The sequence below is a fragment of the Chaetodon auriga genome, chromosome 16 (assembly GCF_051107435.1).
Source record: "Chaetodon auriga isolate fChaAug3 chromosome 16, fChaAug3.hap1, whole genome shotgun sequence".
NCBI classification, from domain to species: domain Eukaryota; kingdom Metazoa; phylum Chordata; class Actinopteri; order Chaetodontiformes; family Chaetodontidae; genus Chaetodon; species Chaetodon auriga.
This window is the reverse complement of record NC_135089.1, coordinates 4639022-4665099: the sequence shown is the minus strand read 5'-3', so window position 1 is coordinate 4665099 and position 26078 is coordinate 4639022. Positions and strand designations below refer to the sequence as shown.

The following is a 26078-nucleotide window of genomic DNA, read 5'->3' as shown; positions in this document are numbered from 1 at the left end:
GTTGACGAGGATGGGAGTGGGTTTGAGCTCTGTAGCCGTCTGTGAGTGAGGAGGGCAGAGTGTATTTGGCCTCTTTTGGACAACCTTTAAATCAGAAAAGGGAGTTCCAGACACTGTTTGACAATCTGGTGAGCATTTCATTTCACTTCTTTGGCGCCCTTTGCTGCGGCGTCGAGGAGGAACACAGTTGCTCTCTGCAGAACCTGCGGTCCTGATGCTGCAGAGTCGCTTAGGAGAGACCAGTGAGGTTTAATTAATGTGCCGGTGAGGAATGTCTGAAAACGTCTGGGGCTCCTCTAACAGGCGAGTTGGCAGGCTGACAGACAGGCAGATGTTCAAACAGTGTGTGCATTCTTCTTTTGTGAGGAGGGGGCTGCTGTGTTTGGCCGCCTTTTAAAGCGGACACGGTGTGATGGAGATTAGGAGCAAGCTGTGCAACCGGCGTTTAGTGGGCCGGTCAGGCAGGCATATGGGGGAAAGATTTTACATATCAAAGCCAAGGAGACAGAGGGAAGAGAGCGAACATCAGGCATGGCGATCTGGACTCCACTCCATACATCATGGCATCGGGGCGGGGGAGTTCGAGGAGAGGTGGGTGAAGTGAGCCTCTTCGTTGGATTTGGTGCAGCATTAAACACTCACATGCATTTTCCTTTGCAGACTTCAGTGACTCCGTAGCGAAGTGCTGTTCCTCTCCATGAACTCGAGTTCCAGACTCACCGTCTGCCTGCATCTGTGTTCATGGCTGCTTTGCATCCGACTAGCCTGCAGCTCACCCCGCGGTGTTACCTCCACAACGTGGCTAAAGCTTGGATTAAAACAGTGCAAATGAATGTGTCAGGGGACTCCGTGCTCAGCAGATGCACTGCACTAACAAAACCAGTCCGAACAGGGCGAAACTTCTGATTTAAGCACTTTCACAAAGTTCTGTGAACTCAACTTACTGCAAAGTTTTCCGAAACACACTTTTATTACAGGAAATAATGACATGTTGAGATCTTGACACTGATTTGTTGTCACTTATGTAAACACAAATAAAATTATTATGTATTTATTTATTATTTCTTCAGCAAATCTGCATTTTACCAGCGCAGTTTCTTACAGTTCAGAAAAGCTTAATGTTTCAAGCCTAAACTGGCTAAAAGAGCTCTATATCATTAAAAGGTGCACTTTTACACTTCGATGCTGCAAGTTCAGCAAACTTTGAGCCTAATTTTGCCTAATGTCACTCAATAGGCCAGTATTTGAGACCAGTGCAAGAAACACTCCCACAGCAGCGCTGACAGCACTGTGCTGGTTTAAAGTCACCTCATGGAGGACCTCGCTGACACCATTTTCGTGGGTTTCAGAGAGTCCTCCTGTCCTGTCTCGTATCTGAGGTGTTTTCTGCTGTAACGACCCTGACACTGATGTCTCCACGGGTTAAAAATACCTGGAACATGAATACTTAATAACAAGACAAGGCGTGGAGAGGCTCATTAGGAGCCTGTCTCTCCACTCCGTCCTCCAACTCAAATCTGACATGCTAATATCACCTCCAAAGCGACGGAGTTGAAAAGTTTTAAATGACAAAGAACATCAGTCACATCTATCAGAAAAAAGAAAAAAAAAAAGCAGAGTTCATTCATTTCTCACTCTGTCCCATCTGATAGATCGATTTGGGGATCTGTTGATGTATAGCTGATTCGTTTATAATCCACAGTGAGACACTTCTTTGTCGCACCAACTGTGAATGAATGGCTAATTAGGCCACTTGTGGTGTCTTAAAGGGAAATGCGCCTGACTGAACCACCTTATTGACACACACACACACACACGTGCGTCTGCAGGCGCACAGACACACGCAACAAACAGATGCAGCAGCCGTCAATCAAAGGCAAGCCACGTCTTCCTACGGCTGTCACAACGCCAACATGGGAACCTCTTTGCCCTGCGGCAGTGAGGACTAAGCATACAGCAGTGGTGTTCGTGTGTGTGTGTGTGTGTGTGTGTGTGAGTCCTGTCATTTGCCCACTCTGACTCTTCTCCCAAATTCACATCCAGCATTTAAAACACAAGCACTTGTGTGTGTGTTTTTGCGCGTGTGGGTCTCGGTCGCGCTGTGTGCAGATGACTTGGACCGCTGCTCTAAACTGTAGATATTAAACGTGTCAAGCGCTGTGATTTATTCCTCCTTATCCCCGAAGAGTGAGCCTGTGGGAATCAGGGGAAAAAAAGATGGCAAATAACATCAGCGCTCATCTTTCTGCGTTGCATTTTAATTTCAGCTTGTCTGCTTTACAGTGGGGACAACCACTGTTGACATGCCTTGAAAATAATGAATGGCTGACTGCATTGATTTTTCCATGCATACATTACCATAATACTCGGCCGTGGGTTGTGTGTGTGGAGCGTGTAAATATTGGTTCTTTTAAAGCCAGCGTCTCCGGCAGGATAGTGATGGAATGAGTGGTTCATCTTGGAGAAGAAGCGTAGCCCGACCACCCCCCGGGGACGTCCCTCTCATTGCTCCCCCCCAATGTAACCAGGCCAAAGATCGAAGGACCAATCAATACCCGCCTCACTGCCGCAACCTAACCCATGACCTGCGACGCAATCCGACGCTCAGAGGTTTGGATAATCACTGGGCTCTGCGGAGACAGCTGGTGTCACCAGGGACTGGAAGATGGAGGTCCATCTGCAGCTCAGAGAGAAGTTTAGTGGAAACCAACCACAATGACCTCATGTGTCCTCACAAGGAATCAATAGCAATGAGCTCTATTCATCACACAAACGTGCTTATGTCACAGCAGGACGTGCGCTTTGTTTGAATGCTCGCCTCTGGTGGGCCACGTCATGGTCAGCCGTGTCACAGATTGGCATGCAGCGGCGTTACACGGCGTTTCTTCTGGAAGGTTTGGCCTTCCTGTGTGTGCGGATGAAAGGAGGAATTTTAACATTAGTCTGTTCAACTAGCTGCAAGGCGCCATGGCTGCAGAGTGCAACATTCAGCCTCATTTGTATTCAGCTTCAGGGGCTGCGCTGTCTGTTGTGTTGGTGCTTCTTTGTGAGCCGGTGCATGTATAGATAATATTGGTCAGAAGGAGTGTGTCTGCACATTTAGTCACATTACGTTTAGTCACATTCCCCAACTTCCTCCCTCCTTCTCTGACGTATCATCTGGTGTTTCCCTTGATGACCAAAAGAAAGACACCGCTAACTTCTCCAACTAGTCATTTTTAGATATGACATTTTACACTTTTAAGCGTAATCAAAGGCTCATTTTTCTGTAAAATATCCCTGCTGTACCTGACCTGGGATCTGGATTCCAAAGTAAACGTAAGAAGCTTGTTGATTAGTAAAAGTTCAAGCCACCGGCATCATGAAGTCACAATTAGGCAGCGCGCAATAAATGAAAACCTCACGCAGCTCAGAGGTGGTGTTTTAGGCACAGTCCCACAGGACTGAATGAGTAATAATGACCTGACTGACAGTGTGTGTGTGTGTGTGTGTGTGTGTGTGTGTGTGACTGTGGCTGCATATTTAGTTCCATTTGTCAAAGGCATCAAATGTACCCCCCCCCCCCCCCACACACACACACACACACACAGGAGGAAATCCATGTACTGCTGCGCCATCATTAAATTACACTGAACACGTCCCCTTCGCTCAAACCTGGAAACATGAGTTATGGCTTTCCTCTACGCTCCGTTTATCTATTTACTCCCTCTTTCCCTCCTTATCTGTTTATTTCTTTTTGGGACCTTTCTGCTGTTTTACGGCTGCCTTCGCCCGGCTACATTGTGCCTGATAAGCACTTTTTCCTCCCCGGACGAACCGTTTGTCTGACGCTACCTCTTCTGTGAAATTGTACTTGTCACACGCAGGCGTGCGTCTTGACGAAATACGGTCGCACAAACTCAAACGCACACACATTTCGCCATCAGAGGCTCGGCTGCAAAGACGGCGAACGCCACCCCACCACCACCTCCACCACCACCGCCCCCCTTTGTTTCCCACTTTTCAATTCCTCACTTCACAGCCTTCAGCGAGGAGGCTGTGAAGTGAGGAAAGCAAGAGAACTTTTTCTGAGACATTATTTGAAATCCATCTTCAGACCCTGAAAAGTCTTTTACTTTTTAATCACACTCTTTCAAAGGACTTTTAATCACACTCTTCCTGCAGTGTACTGTATTGTGCTGTGTGTGTGTGTGAGTGTGTGTGTGTGTGTGTGTGTGTGTGTGACAGTGATGTGGGCAGTGAGTGAAAGCCAAGAGAATAAAAGAGAGGCCCCATCATTACACGCAGACGTTCTGTCGTTCCATTAGAAAGAACAAAATGACCCTCATCACCCTGTCTTCCCTACAGAGACATAATTGGGTTTTCAGGGGAAAATTTCTTAGGACCTAAATTGCATTTGTTCTGTCTCCTCCCTGTGCTGCCCTGCTCAGCCCACCCCTGCAGCGAACAGTCCACGAAGGCTCCACAGGAAATAATTATTCCTGCTGTCACACACTAATGATCATGGCTACTTAACTGCATCCCCGCATGGAGAATAATAATAATTCCGCCGTGATGGGTGTCATCAACTTATATATGAGGCCAATTTCTTTGGATGTAAGCAGGACGAGGTTGTGAAATCATTAGGAAAGTTCAGAATAAGCCATCGGTCATTTGGATCGTCTGATTTCTTTTTGTCCTCCGGTGCTACTTGACACATGTGTGGTTAATCACCTCAGTTAAATAATAGAAGGATTTATTCACATGACCAGGAAGGTAATTGTGAGCATGGCTGCATTAAGCTGCCCTGGCACCCTGAGCAAAAATGAGCCATGGGCCACCACTGATACATTAGGGTGCATTATTTATAACTGTAAGTAGGATATTGACGCTTGTTCCCAACTAAATATTGTGGAAATTCAATTCTTAAAAAAGATGTCTGAGTATATTTAAGTACTCTCGTTGTATTAAGATATATACTGAGCGACAGAAGTTATTTTCCAGTAATTCTACCCCCTTCAAAATTTGTGAAAGATCAACCCCAAACAGGGATGTGACGTCACATTCAGCTGTGGACAGTTTATGAGGATGAGGAGAGTAGAAATACTTCTACCTGCAGTACTTCCGGGGTAGTAGTACAGTGTTGATTCTAGAGTTTGTGGCAAATGTACATCACGTCTCCACCACATATTCATAATCCCTTTCCAGTCAGTTATGACTGTGGGTCAGTTGATGTTGACAATCAGCAGGTAAAATCACACATTTTGCTGTCCGTCGTTCTCCAAAAAGACCTTTTTAAACACGCTCGATCTTTGCAGCTGACATCGGCGACCAGTGACATCACTGTGTATCACCTGAAACAGAAGACGGATTGTGTAGTGGTGTAGAAGAAATGAATGAAAACTGACTGAACTGGTGCTACAGAAAAAAGTCTGCTACGACTGCTGCTACGCTTTACAGTGCAAATGCATATAAATCTTGCATATAAACAGTAGAAGCTGCTGGTTGCTCTACACGCTTGATGTAGTACAAGTACTCACCACAATCGATGTTGTGGGAGTCCGTGTCATTACTGTCCTCCTGTATTTACTCACTCATAAGTTTATACTCCTTCCCAACTGTCAAAGAGTAAAAAAAAAGCTGTGAACATTGGAGGAAATAATCTTCATGTGAGCTTTGTCCAGTCTTTGATTTGTCCCTAACGTTAAGCTAACGTTAAGCTCGCAGGTCAAACGGCTCCGACGGACAGTCTTGGCTGTCACTTAAAGTGGAGACTCTGGGATAATGAAGCCGCGGTCATTTTCAATTTCAGAAAAATACACGAGTGAGGTATTAACAGACGGTTTGGTGCTCACATCTACTTGTATTTTCACGTGTGAGATTGACTTTTTGCTGAGGTATTGAAAGAGGTTTTTATTGCAGTGAGACAACACAAGCAACCACTGGCGCAGCTTCAAAATCAGCTGACAGTGACTTGTGTGGGAAAGATGCATCACCTTTTTTGTTTGGTTGCACCCCCTCCCACACAGAAATGGACTGACCTGAACAAGATTTCACTTTGCTGAATGAGTGAGGTGAAACTTTGATGTTACCGTCACCCACATGAAAAGCTGGGAGCTGCTACCACCTGGTTTTTAGGGCACAATGGTCGGTTGACAGTGGAATAGAGTGAGAGGAATAGAGATCAAAGACGAGAGTGAGCTTCAGCTTTATTGATGAATTGTAGGCCATGTGATTAAAAACAATAATCAAACTAAGATGCGCTGAACAGTCGATCGCTCTCATCAACTGTTTGTGCTCTGCCTGAAATCGTCGCATTCAGTTTCACTGTTGACCGTCTCTGTGCTTCATCTGAGGTCGTCTGTCTTGTAATGAGCCTATTTCTATTCGCTGTTGTGTTTGCTAAATCACACACAGCATAAGAACAGCGAACACCCATGTGTGCAGCGAGCGAGAGTACAAACACACCCAGCAGGCTCTGTGCGCGGCTAAATTAGAGGTGTACGGAGCAGTTTAGCCTCTGTTAAACTGAGTGGGTGGTCGGAGCTGTACATGCATAATGAGAGGGGGAAGGTCTACGCGACAGCTGGGAAACCCCCCCGCCATTGATTTTCCTGTCTTTGTGCTGCTGCGGTGGTGAAATTGAGGCTTAGGTGATCTAAGCACTTAAGATATGCCGACCCCGTGGTGTTGACGAAGCTTTTCGTGAAGTTACATCCATGCAGTGTTTATTTTTTTAAGCCCTGTTTCTCCTGCTCTAATCTCTGTTTGCTCTTGTTAACTGTTTATGGTATTGTGCTCTGCGGCAAGTCTCCAATTCCACTGCCTGTTGACACACCTGGATGAAAGGATCAAACTTACACAGAGCAAAGTTTGTGGTCGTCTGCTTGGACGTACAACAGAGGGAAGACCACATAATCCACTGCTTGTCAGACGTGACGCCTCAGTGAGCTGATTCGTCCTGTGTGTGGAGCGATGGGTGGACTGTAATCAGCCTCCATTCTTCTATGAACGCCTTCATATTTCTCTCTCTGCAACAGCACAACTCATTATCCTCTGTCTGTCTCTCTCTCATATGCACTTTATGCCCAGAGAAAGGATTGCCAAGAGCACAAAATTCATGCGTTCACAGCAGCCTTTAAAAAACTGCATTGCATTGAACTCTTGGATTACTCATCTGGACACACTGTTGCATTAGCGATCAGCTCATCGACGTCTTTTTGATGTGACAACAATAAAAACAAGGGAGAGAAAGATCAAACAGCATTTATTATCATCTTTATAGAATTTATATTTAGATAAAACTAAGATTGACTATTAATTGCAGTGGTGCATACATTAAACAATGGATTTAGTGTATACATGCACAACTCTTGCAGGATGATTGAGTTCGCGTTAAGCATGAAGTTTGTGGTTTTTCTTGTTTTGTGTGTAACAAAGCCTGCGAATGCCTCTGCAATGAAACACAAAAAATCACAGTAATTCCAGTAAAGGTTGTGTCTCAAGAGGAAAACAAATAAATTGTCAGTGAGCCTGACAAAGTTAAGTACATCTCTGAATCCATGCTCGTCTCCTCCTGCCTGTCCGTGGTCGGCAGTCGGTGGGAGTCTGTTGTTGCGGTCTGGGACTGTCTGGGTCTCAGCGGTCGGCGTTCATCTTCCGCAGCTTCGCTGGCAAGTTGTCCTCTGGCCTCCCTCCTGCCGACAGCAGAGGGCTGTGCATGGGGACCGGAGCCGGGGACAGCGTGGGCGCTAGGCTGTGCTGGTACAGGTCTCCAGTAGACTGGGTCATGGGTTCGAAGCCCACCTTGAGGGACTTGAGCTGCAGCCGATTCTCCGCCTCGGGTCCCGCCGAGGAGCTGAGGCGTTGGAGCTTTAGGGGCAGGTCTCCCGTGCTGCAGGCCTTCTCCGAGTGCTGGGAGCTGAGCATAAGCACCTTCCTCTGCAGGTCCTCCTTCCCAGAAGAGCTCATCCTCTGCAGCTTGCTCGGCAGCCGACCCCCAGTCCCCCCCTGACGGCCCCTCTCCTCTGATGTGTTGATGCAATCCACGGAAAACACCCGGTCACGCCGGGCGCCGTGGCTCTCAGTCAGTGCGGGGGTGGGAGTGGATAGAGGCGAGGGCAGCGAATTCTTCTCTTCGTGCTCCTTGACGCTGTACGGTGGTGTCGGTACCTCGAAGGTGCTGTGGAACTGAGAGTAGTCTACCCTGAAGAAGCCCTCCTCCAGGGACATCACAGGCAGGAAGCGATGACCCCATAAAACCTCGTCCTCGGTATATGATGTCCGTGCCTGGCATGTCATACCTGTGAGAGAGTGACAGCGCAGTAATAATACACAAATAAATGAAGTTTAGCTCCAGTGAAACAATTATTGGCTGATAAAAGGGAATGTGAAAGGGCAGCAGTCTCTCCCATTACCACTCTGGTCTTTCTTATTGCTTGTGAAGTCACTGCTTCATGCCCTTCCTGTGCAATGTACCATTTAGTCCCATTAAGTCACAAACTGGAGATTTTAATAGTGCCAACAATAAATCCACAGGGAAGGTTTCTTAACATTAATGGCTCATGAAAGCAGCTAAACAGCAATTATTACTGACTATTATTACTATTTATGTCTTTCTGTATTCTAAGCTTCACCTTTAATGTACTGAAATGGAATAACAGTATGAGATGACCTGAGATAAAGGGCATCTTTATGGACCATTTCCGAGAACTTCAGTGTTTTGTGCTGTTAACACAGATGAATGGAGAGTGACGCTTGTTATCAGTGTGGCTTGTGGTGTTGGTCGTGATAATTGCCAATTTAAAACTGATCAACGTAATTAGCAGTCACCCAGCACCCTTCCCACAGCAGCACATCAATGGCAGGAGCCACAGGTCCCGTCTTTACATTAATGTTGTTTATTGTGAATTGCACTGGCCTGAATCGCTGCTCAACAATCATTTATTGGCAAACCAACGTTCGGCTCTTCGGCAGCTCTTTTATTAGTTTGCATATTTGCCCATAATTCAAGGATGGCCTATCGAGAAGCAAAGATTTTCCAGTAACGCTGGTGCCTGTGTGTCTGCTGCACACAGGATGCTCGCGAGCATCACAGATAACACTTTTTTCCCATTTGACCTCTGCTCTGGTAAAATAAATTTCTTGACATTTGAATGCTCGCTGGAGGTCCTTCGCGATCGATAAGCACTTAGCACATAGTTTTTTCTGATCCGCTGGCTCTGCTTCAATCCGAGCTTTTCTGTTAAACACTACAGTTAGCTGTGGAGTAGGAGTCTGATCCCGTCCCTCTGAGGGATGATATGAGCTGTGTTATGTCACAGCCTGGTGCTATTCCAGGCTCACCACTCATCTTGATCCACAGAAAACCTTCAGCGGTCCTATATCTACAGAAAGGTCATTTTTATTCTTAATTAGCCCAGAGGCTTGACTTTAATCACAAAGGTTAGTCTGGGGTAATTTTCCAGCTGTATTTTCCTCTCTTACCAGGAGAACGACTGTATTTCTGCTGACTGTAGATACATAACACAGCAGTAATTCCCGTGCTGTGGGTTTAGAGCCTGACGGGCACGCCAGTTTTGTTTCATCACTCAGGCGTCATATGGGTATTCAACCAGCTGGTTAATGTTTACTGCATCTTACATAAAAATAAAAGCCCTCGGCAAAACTATGCAAACTCTTGGCAGACAGCGAGCGGGGCGTCCCTGAAGGAGACTTTATGTAAAATTCCTGGCAGTGGCCTTCACTGGCACTGTTTACAGAGTGCATTATGATGCTTTTTTCTGAGGCTCCATTTGAATCTGACCACTGTTACTTAGTCAGACTCTGAACACACACACACACACACACACAGAGAGGTGTGTGTGTCATCTGCATATCAGTGAAACCTGCAGATGGAGCTGATATTCCAGAGCAGATAAAGAATAAAAAGATTTACATGAAGCCGTGCTGAAACCCTGTTGTACACTATGCTTTACAAAGGTTTGTGCTGCTCCGTTCACACATTCTGCTGTTTTTTAGAGGTCTTCACTTGGTTCCTAGAAACCAGGTTCTATTGATATTCAGTCTAATTGGGTCCAGGTAGGCATGTCTCATACCCAGGTGGGTCTGAGCAGACTCAGTTCTGATCATGTGGAAGTCTTAATCATGAGAAAAGTGTAGTTTTTGAGACATTGTGTTGCTGATCTCTTGGCCTCAGTTGCTCATTACTTGATGAATCATGCGTCTACTGGTGTTCTCTCTCTGTTTGTGTCTGTTTGTGCTGACTGTAATTTAGTTTGGTGGTAGCTATCCTCAGGTCGGACAAAGGCTGACCTTTCCGATAAGGCCTGTTTTTGGAAAATTAGTTTACACACATCAGGTTCCAGTGTGTTTTGCATGGCTCCATTTTGGTGAGTGCCTTCTGTTTTCCAGATGAAGACCATTGATTCAAGACATCCTGACCTGAAAGAAATGTTTAACGTGGTCATGTTTCAGCTAGTTTTGTCGCAGTATTGAGTCAATGTGCATGAAACAATAAACAGTGTAACTGTGGAGCTAATGTTTTCTGTAGAGGCTAAATTCTCTATTCTCTTTATCTGTTCAGGCTCATAAATGTTTCAAACCTGACAAAAAAACCTTCAGCTTTGTGGAGTAAAACACCTCCAACACAAATCCCTTTCTGCTTTTCTTCTGACGTCTAAAAGCAGAATCAGTGCTGCCTGTAATGACCTATGTGCACAGAGCTAGTATTACCTGGAGACTCCTAGTAATTTGTCATAATGGTGGAGGTCATCTGTGATCTTAATCCTGCATAAATCTGCCACGTCCGAACAAAGACTTCATGTGATAATATTAGTCCCATGTGAATTGGCGTCTACGTGATTTAGAGTCATTTTTTGTTTGAACATATTAGCAGTCAGACAACTAAAGAAGTTTGAAATCATAATATATTGAACAGCAGTCAGCCTGTGCTGTGAGGCTATACTGATGTTTAAAATGAGCCACAAAAGGTTCAAGTACCGCAACAAAGCTGATCTAAATGTGTATTTATGCTTATAACAGATGCAGAAATTGGACAAAACAACTCTAAACTATATTATTAATGTGGCTGCTGAAGAACAGACACTTTGATTCTGAAATGCCGTACAGTCTTGACATCATATCTGAGCGATAATGTTCACGTATTTGAGTAAAAGAATTGCTTATCACACGTGAATGCGGTGCACGAAGCCCAGACGTGGCAGTTCATCCCTAAACCCCACAAGGCCTGCTGGTAATTGTCTAGCGCGAACAGGGCTTAAGACATGAACTAAAACTGACAAGTGTTTTGTCAATTCTGGTCGAAACATAATTGGAATGAGTTGGGGAGACAATCAACTAGCTTGAACGGCTGCATCAGCAGCAGGCTGGATGTGAGAGGACAGCTCTAAATGTGTTCGGGTTAATGGGATGTGCATTGTGGCCCACTGAAGGTGACACTTCCAGGGCTTCCCTCCTCTTCTCCTCAGCTCCGAGTTCCCCAGCCCTGCGACAATAAAGTTGCGGTTTCACCCTGATTTAATGGTATTATCAGCAGAGCACAGATCGTGTTGCCTGCATGCCTCTACGCTTCCCTGCTGATCCCTCCCTCCTGCTCTAAGCCTATTCAGCTCTGTGGCTTCTTCTGCAGCAGTGGCAAACTGAGGGCTACGGGGGATGGATAGAAGCAGAGCGAAAAAGAAAAGAGCGAGATAGATTTACTTGTATTGGACTTCAGGGAAGAATCACTCCGTTAAATATGCAGCAGAGAGAACAGTGTTGGCGCTGAGAGCGCTCCAGCATGGCTGCCGGTAGTTTACAGTGGAGGCTGTACAACAATGTCTCACAGGCTGAGAATTACCTCTGCTCTCAGCTGTCATCTGAAAAATGGAGTGGAACTTCGACTAAAGCCCCATCTCATTCATCAAAGTGACACACACATCTATGACCACAGGCCTTTATTATGCATTGGGTGGGCATAAACCAATTCTGCAGTAATAAAATATCCCTCATAATTCAATCAGGGTGTCATTCTTATGTGTTGTTCTCAATTTTTTTTCAGCTCAAAACTGGGAAGGCGGGGAAATGAGATTTTCTCTATGACGAGTGTCTATCTGTTATGTGGGTTGATAATGATGTGAATTTACATTTAGAGAGGAGTGAAGGAAAGGAGTGATGGGGATGGACTGGAGGCAGATCCAAAAAAAAAAAAAAAAAAAAAAGGGAAAGAAGTGATGGTTTAAATCTCACCAGTGGTCTCCACGATGCCTTCAAGGATAACGACGATCTCAAACTGCTCGTTCATGAGAGAGCGCTGGGATAAGTCGAAAAAGGGGCTCTTGGGATTGATTTCGTGGCATATGGTGAGAGGGGACACCAGGAAGAGCTGGTCTGCGCCGGTCCCGAAACCGACGTCCAGTTCACACTGATCCAGAGGCAGGAACTCGCCCTCGGGCGTCTGACGAGACTGAAAGACAGACGCGAGAGAGGCAAGTGGACGAAGACAGAGGGAAGGAAGTGAAATAAAGACAGAAAAGAAGACGGAAGACACAGGAAAGAGAGGATTAGATGCATGTCATCACAAAGCAGAGGAAGAAAGAGTCTTGATCTGGAACCGTTTGTCTTCCTTTCATCTATAAACCTTCAATCCAGCAGTGAAAGAAGTACTTTGATCTTCTTCAGAAACAGTAGTAATAGAACTATTTAAATTATAAATATGTTACAAGACTGAAGTATCACAAATAAAAGGACTCTATATTCTTAAATATACATTACTAGATTATTAATATTAATGCAGCGGGTCGAGTTGGAGCTACTTTTAATTATCTGCAGTTAGTTAGTCCAGTGAGTAAATCTGAGATGAGACCAATTTGTGGGATTTTAAGATGATCAATGAGAGGGGAAATGAGGAAAAACAAAGTTCTGATGCTGTTTGTAAAGTGTAAAGTAGCAGAAAATGGAGCTGCTCAAGCAGTACCATTGTCATACGTCGTATTGCCCTTGAGAAAATACTGTTGCGTAGTATTTGAGTAAATGCACTTAGTTACTTTGCACCACCACTCGTCTATCTCAAATCCCTATTGGCTCCCGGTTTGCAGTGGCCACAGACTTGGCTCTTCACATTGATTTGTGGAAAAACGTATGAGACAGCCGCGTTCGGACAGGATTTGCCCACAGAGTGTGAACTGGTGCGGAAGCATTTAATTGCCCAGATGATGCTGAGGCCCTGCGCAGAGGTCCTGGATGTCTTTTCTCCTTTGCTGTCTTATTCTGTCCAGTCAATCTGTTCACCTTCCAGTTTGCTTTGCGTCTGTTTTTTATTCTTTTTGCTGCCGACATGTCTTCACATCTTCCCCTCACAAAAGAAGCTTTTTAAAAAGCTTTTATATATAAATTTTACATTATAAAAACTTGCAAAAACAGGCTTATGTGTTTCATGTCATTTAATGGAAAGAAATTTGATGTTCGGATATTAAGCTTTGAAACTCGTCACCTTTTAGAGTATAAGGAGCAGGGTGGATTTCTTTTTGTGCTTTTAAAGCACATCTTTCTTTTCTACTTAAAATAGCATCACAACTTTCTTTTTAAGCCAGCAATTAACGTTAGAATAACAACAACAAAAATCAGTGTCAACTTGATTTTGTTACAAAAGACTTAATGGCAAAAAGCTCATTTTTTACACTCTTTTCTTTCTCTCTCTCTTTTTTTTTATATTGTTACACCTCCAGCCAATAATTGGGATGCGTCAGCCATCCAGCCATCCACCCACACACACACACACACACACACACACACACGCACACCATCCTCCACCACACACAGCTTCATAATGATCTCCCACACAGATACACACAGTCCCACCCCCTTCTCTACAACCCTTTCTGCCATTTCTGGATCTTTTGTTCTCGTTCTAAATCCTAAAATAATCGACACATTATTCCCACAAAAGCAGTTTCCTCTTTCAGTCTTTATCTCTGAGTCAGTGTCATCTGGTGATAATAAAACAGAGAAGGGGATCATCTTTGACTCCAGCGCACCGTAACTTCAAAGGCTTCACTTCTTCCATCTGTTGCTACACCTTTCCAGCCTCACGTGGAGCCACAGGCTGCACGTAGAACGCCTGCAATCACACTCGATTTCCCATCGAAACTCTTTTTGTCATAATCTTACAAACAGGAGGTCCTTAATTTCAGACAGATGCAGAAAAAAAACAGTCTAATCTGTAGCCAGCAAACTCAGATTTTAGCGACTGCAACTGTTGCTAGCAGCTGTAGCTAGCTAATTAAGTTAATGTTAGCCCTGTTTCCACCTGAACCATTTTGCAATGAGAATTTTTAAAACTGTCGTAGATATGCACTTGATGCTACATAGCGTGCTAAAACAGTGAAGCCACAGCTAGCTACATGTCTCAGGCTAACAGTTAGCATCCTCAGTTCGAATAAGGGAACAGAATTGTTCATGTATTGCATTGTAGAGTTTGTTAGCGCTAGTATTCTAAGTATGATAAAGAAAAATGTCAGATGTAGCTGCTTAGCTTGCCTGCTTCTATTTTCAGATAATGTGTTCTCACTTTTAATGTTAAAAGGCTTTCTAGGACTAGCTGAGGGGTTTGGCAAACATTATCTCAGATTAATGTTGGCTGGAGTTGCTGGAAACATCCCTCAATCTAACGAGCAAGACAGATCTGCTAACATTAGCCTCTCTCTAATCACACACAGGACTGGCTTCTACACATTAGATGTGTCAGTCACGAAGGGGACAAACCTGTAAGGCCACAAACTTGTTAACGATGTGCTCATTGGCCTTGTAATTAGCTAGATTAGGTCATTGCTGTAGATGGTAGGCTAGTTCTCTGGACATGCTAACAATTGCAGGGTACGTTAGAGTGGACAAACTGTTTAATTAATGTGTGTTGAGGTTTTAAATCCTTGTGCTCTAATTTCATAAAATGACTTTGCACACTTGTCCGGGTTTCTAACATTTCTGGCTATTTTATCAAACAGCTTTGCAGAATCAAGGATGAAAAGATGGGAATTTATGTCAAACTCCAAAGGGTGAACAAACGATTGTCGTCCATCAAGTTGTAAATCAGTCGGGTTCCAGTTGTTTTACTGCATCTCTGGTCATCTCTCATCCACCCATCTAAACCAGTCCTGTGCTGCAGCTTCTGGCTTCATCCTGACCTCCCGGTGACATTGCCTGATATTTTATCCCCGTGAGACGCAAACTGTGAATGAAGTGTGAGTAAACAGGCTTTGCATTGCCAGAAACATTGTGTTCTATTTATATCTCCTGTGAATATCAATGCCATGCTCTTTTGGATTTATGTCGGAGAATGACTTTCATGTCGGGGGGGCACTGTTCACTTGTCGGATGCCTACGGGCAGCTGAACAATGTTTGGCATCGCTCCTCCATGTGGGTTATCTCATGCTAGCTATGTGAAATTCGACTTTTCGCTCTCTATTGTCACTTAAGATTAAAAAGACGGATGACTATATGCAAACACTGACAGCCAAAGCTCCTTAAACAGGCCCCGCTGGCACTCTCCTACGCGTCTTCATGCACAAAGATTCTCAGATAGCTGAGCTTGTCTTTTGTCTTTTTCTGTAAATCCGACACTCCAGCTAATAGATTTTTCTCCCCGAGCTCTGTCGTATCTAGAGAGGGACTTTTTTTACTTTTTAGGAGAAAAAAATGGACACACATCTGTTCAAAATGCTGCCCATGACTACTCAATCTGTCAGCTGCTCATTATCATGAGAAAGGCAACGTGGTTTTGTTTTGCGCTCACAAAAGGAGCGTTTCAGTGGTGTGAATGATGCTTATGGATGAAGACAGGTGATAAATAAAATTGATTAGAGCTAGAGTGCCCTGATCTTCCTACTCAACTCCACTCAGCCGGGCCTCCATCAATCAGAAGCCTGAGAGGGGCTTTGAGGAGCTTGTAAGGCAATCAGGTTGACTGGTGAGCCAGCCGGTTCACACCGCCAGAAACCTGCCTGCTTAGAAAGGTTGGGCCAGTCTAACGTTTCAGACTCAGTGAGATGAATTGCTTAATTTGAGTCAAGACTCAAATGAATTGGACAATCCAATGCTGGACGGACTGCACTGCAGTTTTCTCCTGGTCTCATAAGATGAGAATATGTACACATGCTCAGTTGCCAGTTTATTAGGTACACCTAGTTTAAGCTAATGCAGTGCTGCAATAAATCCTCCCTCCATAGTTTTTGCTGAAGCTGTTTTATTCAACTGTGTGATCATTTTGAAGTTTCCGCTGCATAAATCAGTGATTTGATTGCACCTCACCAAAGCTACCTGTGGGCCAGGTGAACAGGAATTCTTGTGCTGCTATGATTCACTCTTTTATGACATAATGAACAGAAATGCAGCTTAATGACAACACCTGTGCCGTGTTATTGGCTACACTGACATTTAAAATGAGCGATCACTGCGGGGCTCTGAGGCGACAGAAAGCTTCTCTCTGGATTGTACTGCTGCACAGTTCCTGGAATCCGCAAGAAATAAGCATTAAACAAACATTAACACAATAACCGTGAAGGAAAGCTGTGGGCAAACCCATGAAAGCTGTTTTTCTCAGGTTTCTGTGTGCATTAATGGCACAGCTGCTCACACACATAATTGAGTCTTCTGCTGCATCTTCTCGTCTGCTGGGAAAACGTCGCGACCCACCCAAATCTTGGCCGACCAATTACTGTTTCACATTTCTGACTCACAGAAGTTAGAACTCACTAAGCCGACAACGAAGACACCAGTTGGTCCATCAGAAGTCCAGAAGAGACCACCTTTTTTTTGGCTGAAATCACAGTGATTTTTGGACAACCCACAGTTCAGTGCCACTTTATTTCGTCAGTAATGTTTGTAAGACAAACTACAAACCCACCCACCACTCCACCTTGCTACATGAAGGGCATGATATCACAAAAGTTATCGGCTGCAGAATTGTAACATGGAGGTCATTTTTATGCATAATGGGCTGCTTTTGTAAAGCTCTGAAAGGATTAGCTAGATGGTGAAAAACTGCAAGATTTGATTGTGGATCCAGTGAGGAGGCATGTGAAGTCATACTGATTAGGTGACTGTTGAGGCTTAGAGTTCATCAAAATTACAAATTTAATTCATCAGACCAGGAAAAGAGGAATTAGATGTTTGGAAACGCTGAGCCTGAAACGCACTTTGTCTGTCTTATGTTCTGCTTTTGTTTTCTTCCTTGTAAAGCGTTTAAATCCTCAACTCAGCAACTTTGGCATCGTTTGGCAGAAATGGTGTCACAATGTTCTTGGCCAAAAACGTGTTTTGTTGTGACTGTACTGCCTCTGACTTCTTCTTGGGTGGGGAAAACACTGTAACAAGGCTCATACATTTTTATTGTCAGGAGCCTGAGGATGTAGTGTTTGCTCAAGAATAATAATGCTGTAGTTTAGTGCTTGTAAATTTATGGCTCAGACATTACAAATAATGCACACTCCGCCTCACACACATCTTCTTTTGAACGCCTCGGGAGGAGAGCTTGTGAGGAAACCCAAGCTGAAAATTCTGTGTCTATACGTGTGTGTGTGCTTGTGCACTTTGGAGCAAACACAAAACATCCTATACATCTGTGAAGACTTTGAATTATTCAGGAGAGGAGCGTGAGCAGTCCAGAGTCTTAAGGCTTTCTGGCTCTGGGGCTTGCTAATCAATGACTGCAGGGCTTCAAGCCTTTCTCCAGCCCTCCACAACCTGATAGTATAATTGCATCTCTATTCTTATTAGAAAGGGAATGGAAATCAATTCTACTTCTTGTGACTAGTATATGTAGCCCCTCCTGCAATCCTCTCAGGAGATGTGCTGTCTGGAGGATTTTTCTCCCTTGTATGTCTCTGAAATAGAAGGCACCACTCATACAATGAAAATATTACGAAAAAAAAATGTGTCTGTAATTCTTTTTATGTCTCCTCTCTCTAACTGCGAGCCTCTCTGCAGCTCTTTCGCCACTTTCCATCACTTTCAATCAATCCCTTCACTCTCACCCTCCTCCCAAACTCCCAGTAATGCCACAGTCATATTTTCAGCCAGGATGTTCCACCACGATGCCCTCTGAGGCTGTCATGGATGCCCTGCAAAGCTGCATTTCAGCTGCTTATGGTGGGACTGTGGATGACAGCTTCCATTGGTCTGTCTCTCCCTTCTTTCTGCTGGCTGCTGTCATCCAGTAATCACCCACGACAGTTCAGCCGAGCTCTGGCACGCCGACTTACTGTCCAAACAACGCAGCACAAACAAGTGGCTCCAATTTAAACCATCTTTGTCTTCTCCTGTAACCGGGCTCTGCAGATTGAACCTGTCGTCTTCGTGGATCATTGAACCTGACATTTCAGGCCATCTTGATCCGGTTGTTGGGTCCACACCAGGGTTCGACTGACAGCTTTCACACCAGCCTGAACGAACTGTGCTAACCAAGTGCATGCACCAAAGTTCATTTTAACTGAAGCAGGTTGGTGTGAAAGCACCTGAATCTTGGTGTTGAGGTCATTTTAGCTGGCACATTGAGGAACAATGGGCTTTGGATAAGGCACTATCTTGCCCTCCAGTACAGGACAAAGCCTTTGTTAAACAGGAAGTGGTTGCATACTATAATTCTTACTTTATGGAAACAGGTTGAGTCTCACTCCCACATATGGATGCATGTTCAGGACCCCTTAACATCACTTTTTAAGGCAACTTTAGCGTAATTTTTCAACATGCTGGGTAGTCCCATAGCCTTCTATAGACAGCCTGTTGTGTCAAATGATGTAGTATCAAGAGCAAGAAAAGTCCACATATGGAGGAGGTTGGGGTGGTTGTATGGGCCAATCACAGGACTTTCAGAGGGATTGTGTCCTGCGTGAAAGCAAAAGTGAAGGTTGATTGCTTTTGTAAGTGAAGTGAAGTAACGTAACATACAGAACTTTTTCTAATACAAGTAGTTTTGTGGTCTAATTCTCAAAATTTGCACGTGCTTGTTACTGTTCTCAAGTCTGACTTGCCAAGCAGACATACTTATTATTGCTAACACATATTTATTATTGCTAAGTTGACTATGGAGCCATGCACATTGAATGATGGCATTAAGGTGGGGAGGAACTTGAGAAAGGTTCAACTTCATGCAAATATCCTTCGATGCAACAACCTAACCCTAGACGCTCAAGAAACAGAATCACGTCAGGTTTTTTATTCCAGCTCAACTACAGACGTACAGACGTACTTGCTGATTGTTGGATCAATGTCCTTCTACTTTGACTAATACTGTGGTTGCTAAATGCTTAGTTGATAGGGAATGGTCAAGACCATCCTTTACTTGTACATGCAAAGCTTCTGTACTCACACCTGCAGAGGTGAGTGCTCTGCAGGGTCCCATAAGAGGACCTGGACCGTGCTCTCAGAAACTAGTGTTACTTTCAGAGATATGATCCTGTGTTACAATTTCATAAAAATAAAAACCGCCAAAGGTTTCAGAGAACCATCAAAAACATTTTCACATCATGAGGTGCAATCAAAGATGTTGTTTTGAAGAAGAGATTGACTTTATATCGGAGAGCTGTTCATTTACTCTGCGTTAGATGCAGTCTGATGAACAAGTCATCAGGAAAACCCTTTCACAAACTCCCTCCCTCACACACACACACAAACACTCAGCGTCTATACAAGTTACAAAGATTCCTCTGCCAGGGTTTTATATGACAAGGCATGACTTGAAGAGGGCTGCAGCTCAACAGCACCACCAACATTTCTACACAGGGACTGCACTGAAAGCACCCAGGCTGAAACATCACTGAGCTTTTTATTTCAGGGGTTTCAAAAAATGTCTGTGTCATGTGATATCTGACAGCATGTTCAGCCTAAACAGTGCCTTTGTTCATGCACAGTGACTCACTTATTTTTCTAATTTTTGTGTTCTGTGCTCTGGCAGAGCTGCTGCAAAAATTCTATCTCGAGTCTTTGAAGCGAAAGAATAAGGTTACACCACAAAGCCCTGAAGCAAAACTAAAAAAAAAACACACTACGGAGCAGAGTGGATGCTGTATTTATGGTATTTCGCGGAGAGAGGGAGTGTAAAAATCACGTGAGGTTGGGAGAGAGGTCTTGGAATTTATACTGATTGCATTTCCAGATGGAAAGGGAAAAGGAGAGTGGCTCCGCAGGATAAAAAATACCTGAGCCTCAGTCATTTCTTTTCTGCTGCGATGCCTTTTCCTTTCAAAGTAACACAAATCCTGATTGGTTTTCTTGTGGTCAGGGTGCTTTAGAAATCCTCTTCAGCTTATTTAAAACAGACTATTTTTTTTTACTATGAGTTGTGTTGCTACCCTGAAGGTGTAGACGTGTGATTGTACCTCATGCCTGTGAGGCTGCTCACTGCCTCCACGCTTGTAACAGTGGACTAGCTCGGCCCCCCCGCCTCTCTCTCTCTGCCTGCATGCATCATTAAGCTGCCCAACGCTCTGCTGGATGTGGCTGTGCAGGTGACAACACAGGCATAAACAAGCTCCAAGCACCTCGCTAATGCTGTTTGTCTTCTTTATGGCCCATTTTGTACATTGAACATGGATGTGGCTGAGCGGAGCTCTATTATGATAATTAAAAGAGAAGCCAGTCAACTTTGCTGCTGTTTGAGGCAATTTTCTGCACTGTTGCTTGTTTTCGGGGTGTGATCTTCATTATTCCCCCAAATCCTCTGACTTCTTCATTAGTGGACAACCAACGTGGCAGAGTTGATAAGGAGGATTCAAAGCCACAGCACATGGGCAGTGGAGTCTTTTTACTGAGCCGTCTTCAAACGTTGTGATGCTTTATGACACGTTTTATATCTCAGGCCAGAGAAATAAAATTCACCCTAAAGAAAGAAATAATGCACTTCTTTATGGAGGCCGTAAATACTTTTTATGTCTGCGTGCTCCCCCTCAGGAGTGCTGTGTTACTGACCCCGGTGATCTGTGGAAGTGTGAGACTCGCTGCGCCTTCCTCAGGGGCCCATCTCTCTGTCTCTCTGACACACACCTCTCTGTCCAGGTGTCACCAGCTGAAGAGGAGCTGATGCTGGACACGGTGTCGCCCGGCCGCAGCACAAAAAGACCATCAGCCTTTGTGCTCTTATCTCAGGGGTTTGAGATGCACCTGGCCGCCACTCAGCCTCACCATCCTGCAGCTGAAGGATTATGCTAATGCTATCGTAAGCCACTTTTGTTTAACAGAGCGTATTGTGTAGTGGGACCTGCTTACATTTAAGCTCTGAATTAGGTTGATTTTAACTAATGATGTGCAACTGTTCCTTTCCCTGGCGTGCTCCGGGGAGAGGAAAGTAAAGGGAGTAAAGATGCTTCGGGTATCAGCTGTCAGTCAGGAGCGCAGTCATGGTGCAAAAAAAGAAAGGGCTGTTTTGTTTTTTTTTTACTTTCACTAAGCTTCCCATATTTGCATGTGTCTACAGTAAGCAATATTTTAGTGCTCAACGCTGCTGATAGATGATAGTACAATCTGATGCACCGGCAGGGAGCCTCACACTTCTCCATTATACCGCATGCTTACTTTCATATAACTTTGTTGGTTTGCTTTATTGGTGATGCACCAAGTGCTTGACTTCAGCTCCTACACTTCTCGGTTTGTTTCTGGGAGTAATTATCATCAGGGAGTCTCCGGCGCTTGAACTTACCTTTATGAGTTTGCACCTGATCTGCGCGGACACCATGTGGCTGTTCCGCAGGTTGCCCACGCGGAACATGAGGCACAGCTTGCCGTCTCGCTGAGAAATCACCGCGTCCTGACTGAACATGAGCGTCTCCGCGCGTTTCTTGGGTTGAGACATTTTTATGAACATGCAGCCGATGAGAAAGGCGTCCACTATGGAGCCCAGCAGCGACTGGAACAAGAAGAGGATGATGCCCTCCGGACACTTCTCGGTAATGTACCGGTAGCCGTAGCCGATCGTGGCCTCAGTCTCGATGAAAAACAGAAAAGCTGAGGGGAAGTTGTAAACATTGGCCACACAGGGGGTGTAGGACGAGTCGTGGCCGTGATTTAGGTCTCCTCTGATATATGCGATGATCCACCACATAGATGCCATGACCAGCCAAGCGATCGTGTAAGTTAGGATGAAGATGAGCAGGTTCCATCGCCACTTCAGGTCGACCAAAGTGGTGAAGAGGTCAGAGAGGTACCTGCTGGTCTCCCCGCCGAGGTTTCCGTGCTGCACATTACAGCGACCGTTCTTGTCCACGAAGCGCTGGCGTTTCTTTTTCACCGGAGCAGAAAAAGTGGTGGCCCGATTTGTGTTAACCACCTGGTAGTCTTCACCAAATTTTCTACGAAGTGCCGCCATTTGAGCTCTCCAGGAGTAAATTGGAAATCACTTGCTGTTTAATCCATGTTTCAGTTTGTTTGAGCCTGAACACTGGTTACCTGCAGTGCGTAAAATGCGCCATGGTCACTTTAGCGCGCACAATAAATCCTTGGAGTAAAAAGAAAAAAACAGAAAAGAAAAATCTGTGTGTGTCAGTGCCTTTAACGCACTGATATTATCCGTTTATTTAAAAATATCCACCACTCTTCCAGTGATTTCTACATGACACCAGGAGGTCGCTGGCTGTGGCTGTGCGCTCTGCTCAGTCTCCGCTCTGACTGGCGTTCTGCTCACCAGCGGAGCGAAATACGAGGATCCGTCTACCATTCACAGCTTCTGGTGGGCAGTAAAGGATGAAGATGGAAGTGTGAGCGTGTGTGAGGGAGAGAAGCGAGGAGAGGGAGGGAAGGGGGCAGGGAGGGAGGAGGGGGAGTTACACAAGACTGCGTTTGTGTGAAAAAAGAGAGAGAGAGAAAGAGAGAGAGAGAGAGAGAGAGAGAGAGAGAGAGGTGGACAGTTTGAGTCTTCTGCGCAGTTGATTTGGTCACTTCAATCAGTGGGTAACTTCATTTATACTTTGATTAATAAGATGAATAATTTATTCATTAATTCACCAAAAGTGCTTCCATTGTGTTTACATTGTGGCTGCTCCCCTTTAGCATTAACACCAAGAGTCACACTGATCCAAAACGATGAGATTTGAGGATCTTTGTGCTTCTGGTTAAACTGTGCCATCTACTGGAAGCTCGACCATTGTGCATATGTGATCTAATTCTTGGTCTAACAGGGGCAACATGGGGGACATGGACTAATTGAATTGCAGATGGGCTCCAGTGATTCGCTGGGCTTCTGTTAACCTGCACCAAATTGCGAAGGCTTATTAAATTATAAGAATGTCGAGTGAATGAACAGTAACGTAAAAATTATACAGCACTCATTTGAGTTTTAAATGTTTTCCTGAAGTCTTCCCATTTGCATTTTGCTTACTTTCTTTAAATAAATACATTTTTACAACTCGCTGTCCAAAGGCTTTGCCCATTTTAAGCCTGACATTAAATATGTGCTTCTCCTCTTTCTGGTGAAGGCTTCTTATTGATTTAGGCCTTGGATGACGATTGCAGTGGTGGATTTCCTGGACTCGTATCCTCCCAAAGGACGGTCCTAAATGGGATGGTTCGTCCTTGCCTCTTTGTTTCCCTTGTTTTAATTAGATAGAACACAAAGGTCTGCATTACATGTAAGTAGGTACTGTTATTAGCTAATGCACAATTACAGCTCCAGTCACACAGGTAGTACAAGTACGCCCTTGTCTCAAGTGGATGTTGTTCATTTGTGTTGAGATTCAGGAGTATTTCTGACTTGAACAAGGTCAGCACTCCTAAAAAAGCAAGATCAAACATCAGTTAATTACATAATTGATTGATAAAGTGCTCTCAAGATGCTCTTTGAAGGTATTTCAAGCGCTTCATCAGTAAGTGATGTAATAACCTGATTTTGGATCTTGGTTTTCAAGAGTGTCGCCTCAGTGCACTTTTTTAGTTGCTTTAGTTGTGGGGAAAAGTTCAATAAAGCAACAGGTTTTCACAACTTTGGATGGAATTTTAATGATGATTTCAAAGAAAGAAATGACAGACTGGAGCTGATGAGGAATAGATGATCTACACAAAGCTTCACCAGTGCAGATGTTAAATTAAGTTTTCCTCCAGCACATCAGAGGTCGAGGTCTGTGAGCGAAGGTGCTATGGCAGTATTAAACAACAATCCTGCCATAAATCCTACCCACATCATGAAGGTTATAATGTTCAGTTTAGAGAGGTGCTGATTCAACTTTATGATCACGATGGAGGCTGTGGTGTTAAGCTGTTTGATATACTCGTTGATATATTGTGGACAAACAATTAAAACACTTTTCATGACCTTATAGGAGCTTCATTTTATGTTAAAACATGTTAAATCTGAAAAAAAAACTAATGAATTTTATGAAGACTACAATGATCTTTACAGACTATACAAACAAACAACAAGCAGCTCAAATATTCTCTGTCACCTGAACAAGAAATATCCAATATCTTCAGGTCATAAAACACTAAACTAAGCTGAAAAAAAGAGGATGACTCCCATAGACGAAGCTTCAGGCACAGAGGATGAGAAAGCAGTGCAAATATCAATGGACCTTTGGTGGGTATTTCCCAAAGATCAGAATCTTCTTGTCATTTAATTGTCTCGTGTGTTATTTATCTGCGTCGCCTTTCAGTTGTAGTGAAGCACAGACCTGACATTTCATCCCAGCTGCAGGTGATTAAACTGACATCAAACAACAAAATGCCGCTTGCACTGGAACCATCAGACTGATCTAACATTTGTTTTGAAAGGCACAATGAAAGCTGTAAAACAAAATTTGCATGACAGATGCCCGAATGCAGCGAAAGAAAAGGTGTCCATGTATCACAGGTGCAGCATTTAGTGGCTGTTCATTACGAAACAGCCACAAACAGCACGGAGCCCTGCACGACACCAAATTAACCAAACATACTTCTAAGAAAGACGTTTTCATTAAATAAGAGAAAAGACTGAGCAGCAGTGGTTTCATTATCCCGACTCCCACTGCTGCCTGCACTGTTGACATGAGCTGCTGGGTGCTGCAGTCAACCTGCTCCTCAGCTATTCCATATTGATCAATTACGTTATGGTGGCAAAGGTAATTGCTGCCTGGATTGTGTTCAGGGGCTTTTATTTGAGTCAATGAGGAGCTACATTTATGTGCTGCACTTGGAAGTGTGGGTGTGCAAATTGCAGGACTTTGACACCAGAAACTATTGGTTCAAACCCAGACTCCTGTCTGTGGTAAGCTTTGGGCAACAAAACAAAGTGAGGGGATGGTCGTGGTTTGGTTAAATCCTAATAAACATGTAGTGTCTCGTCTCTGTGAAACTTTCTCTGACCTTAATCAAGTGCTGCCAGTGCCTGAACACAACCACACAGATGAAGAAGTGCTGGAGTCGCTGCAAACAGATGTTATTTTCCAAGATCAGATCAAAAATAAAACATTTTAGTGCAACTTTCCAGATATGTAAATGACCATTTCCTGATTTTCTTAATGGAATCTAATATTAATAGAATAACACTGGCATGTTTCAATAAATATGAAGCTACAGCCAACAGGCGGTTAGCTTAGCTTAGCACACAGACTGGAAACAGGGGGAAACAGCTAGCCTGGCTCTTCACTTCCATCATGAGTTAATATGTTATATCTTATTTAAAGCTATAGCGTAAAAACAATAAGTTGTAATTTTACACGGGTTATGTGCCAAACTGTTTCTTGGTGAGATGCAATAAAATCCAGGTGTGGCGTGGTTGCCAGATTTAATGCTAAGCTAAGCTAACCAGCAGCTGGCTGCAGCTACGTATTTACCACACAGACATGAGAGTGGTGCCAGTCCTCTCATCTAACTCTTCGTAAGAAAGGGAATAAATGTATTTTCCAAAATGTCAAACCATTGCTTTAAATGTTTTTTGTTTTTTGTGTACACATTAGCAGTGTTAGCATTTTTTTTTATCTCCTTATCTACTAAATGCTGCATTTAATGAAACGTCTCAGAAAAGTGGAACCACATCTTTAAAGTCCAGTCTCTGTCGGGGGATGACTGCGACTACAAATACATTTACTTGTGTATATAGGAGGCTGTAATGTCATAACTTCCCCGCCAACCCAGCCTGAGACTT

The 26078-nt window shown here is 44.1% G+C and overlaps 1 protein-coding gene across 1 annotated transcript; it reads right to left on the bottom strand.

Moving 5' to 3' along the window:
* Positions 1-7230: 7230 nt before the first annotated feature.
* Positions 7231-22725, bottom strand: LOC143333604 (G protein-activated inward rectifier potassium channel 1-like). Its single transcript, XM_076751719.1, has 3 exons — positions 21669-22725; positions 12229-12445; positions 7231-8282 (listed from the first exon to the last, which is right to left on the bottom strand). The coding sequence occupies exons 1-3, from the start codon at positions 22332-22334 to the stop codon at positions 7618-7620; spliced, it is 1548 nt and encodes a 515-aa protein (XP_076607834.1). The 5' UTR covers positions 22335-22725; the 3' UTR covers positions 7231-7617.
* Between the last annotated feature and the right edge of the window lie 3353 nt (positions 22726-26078).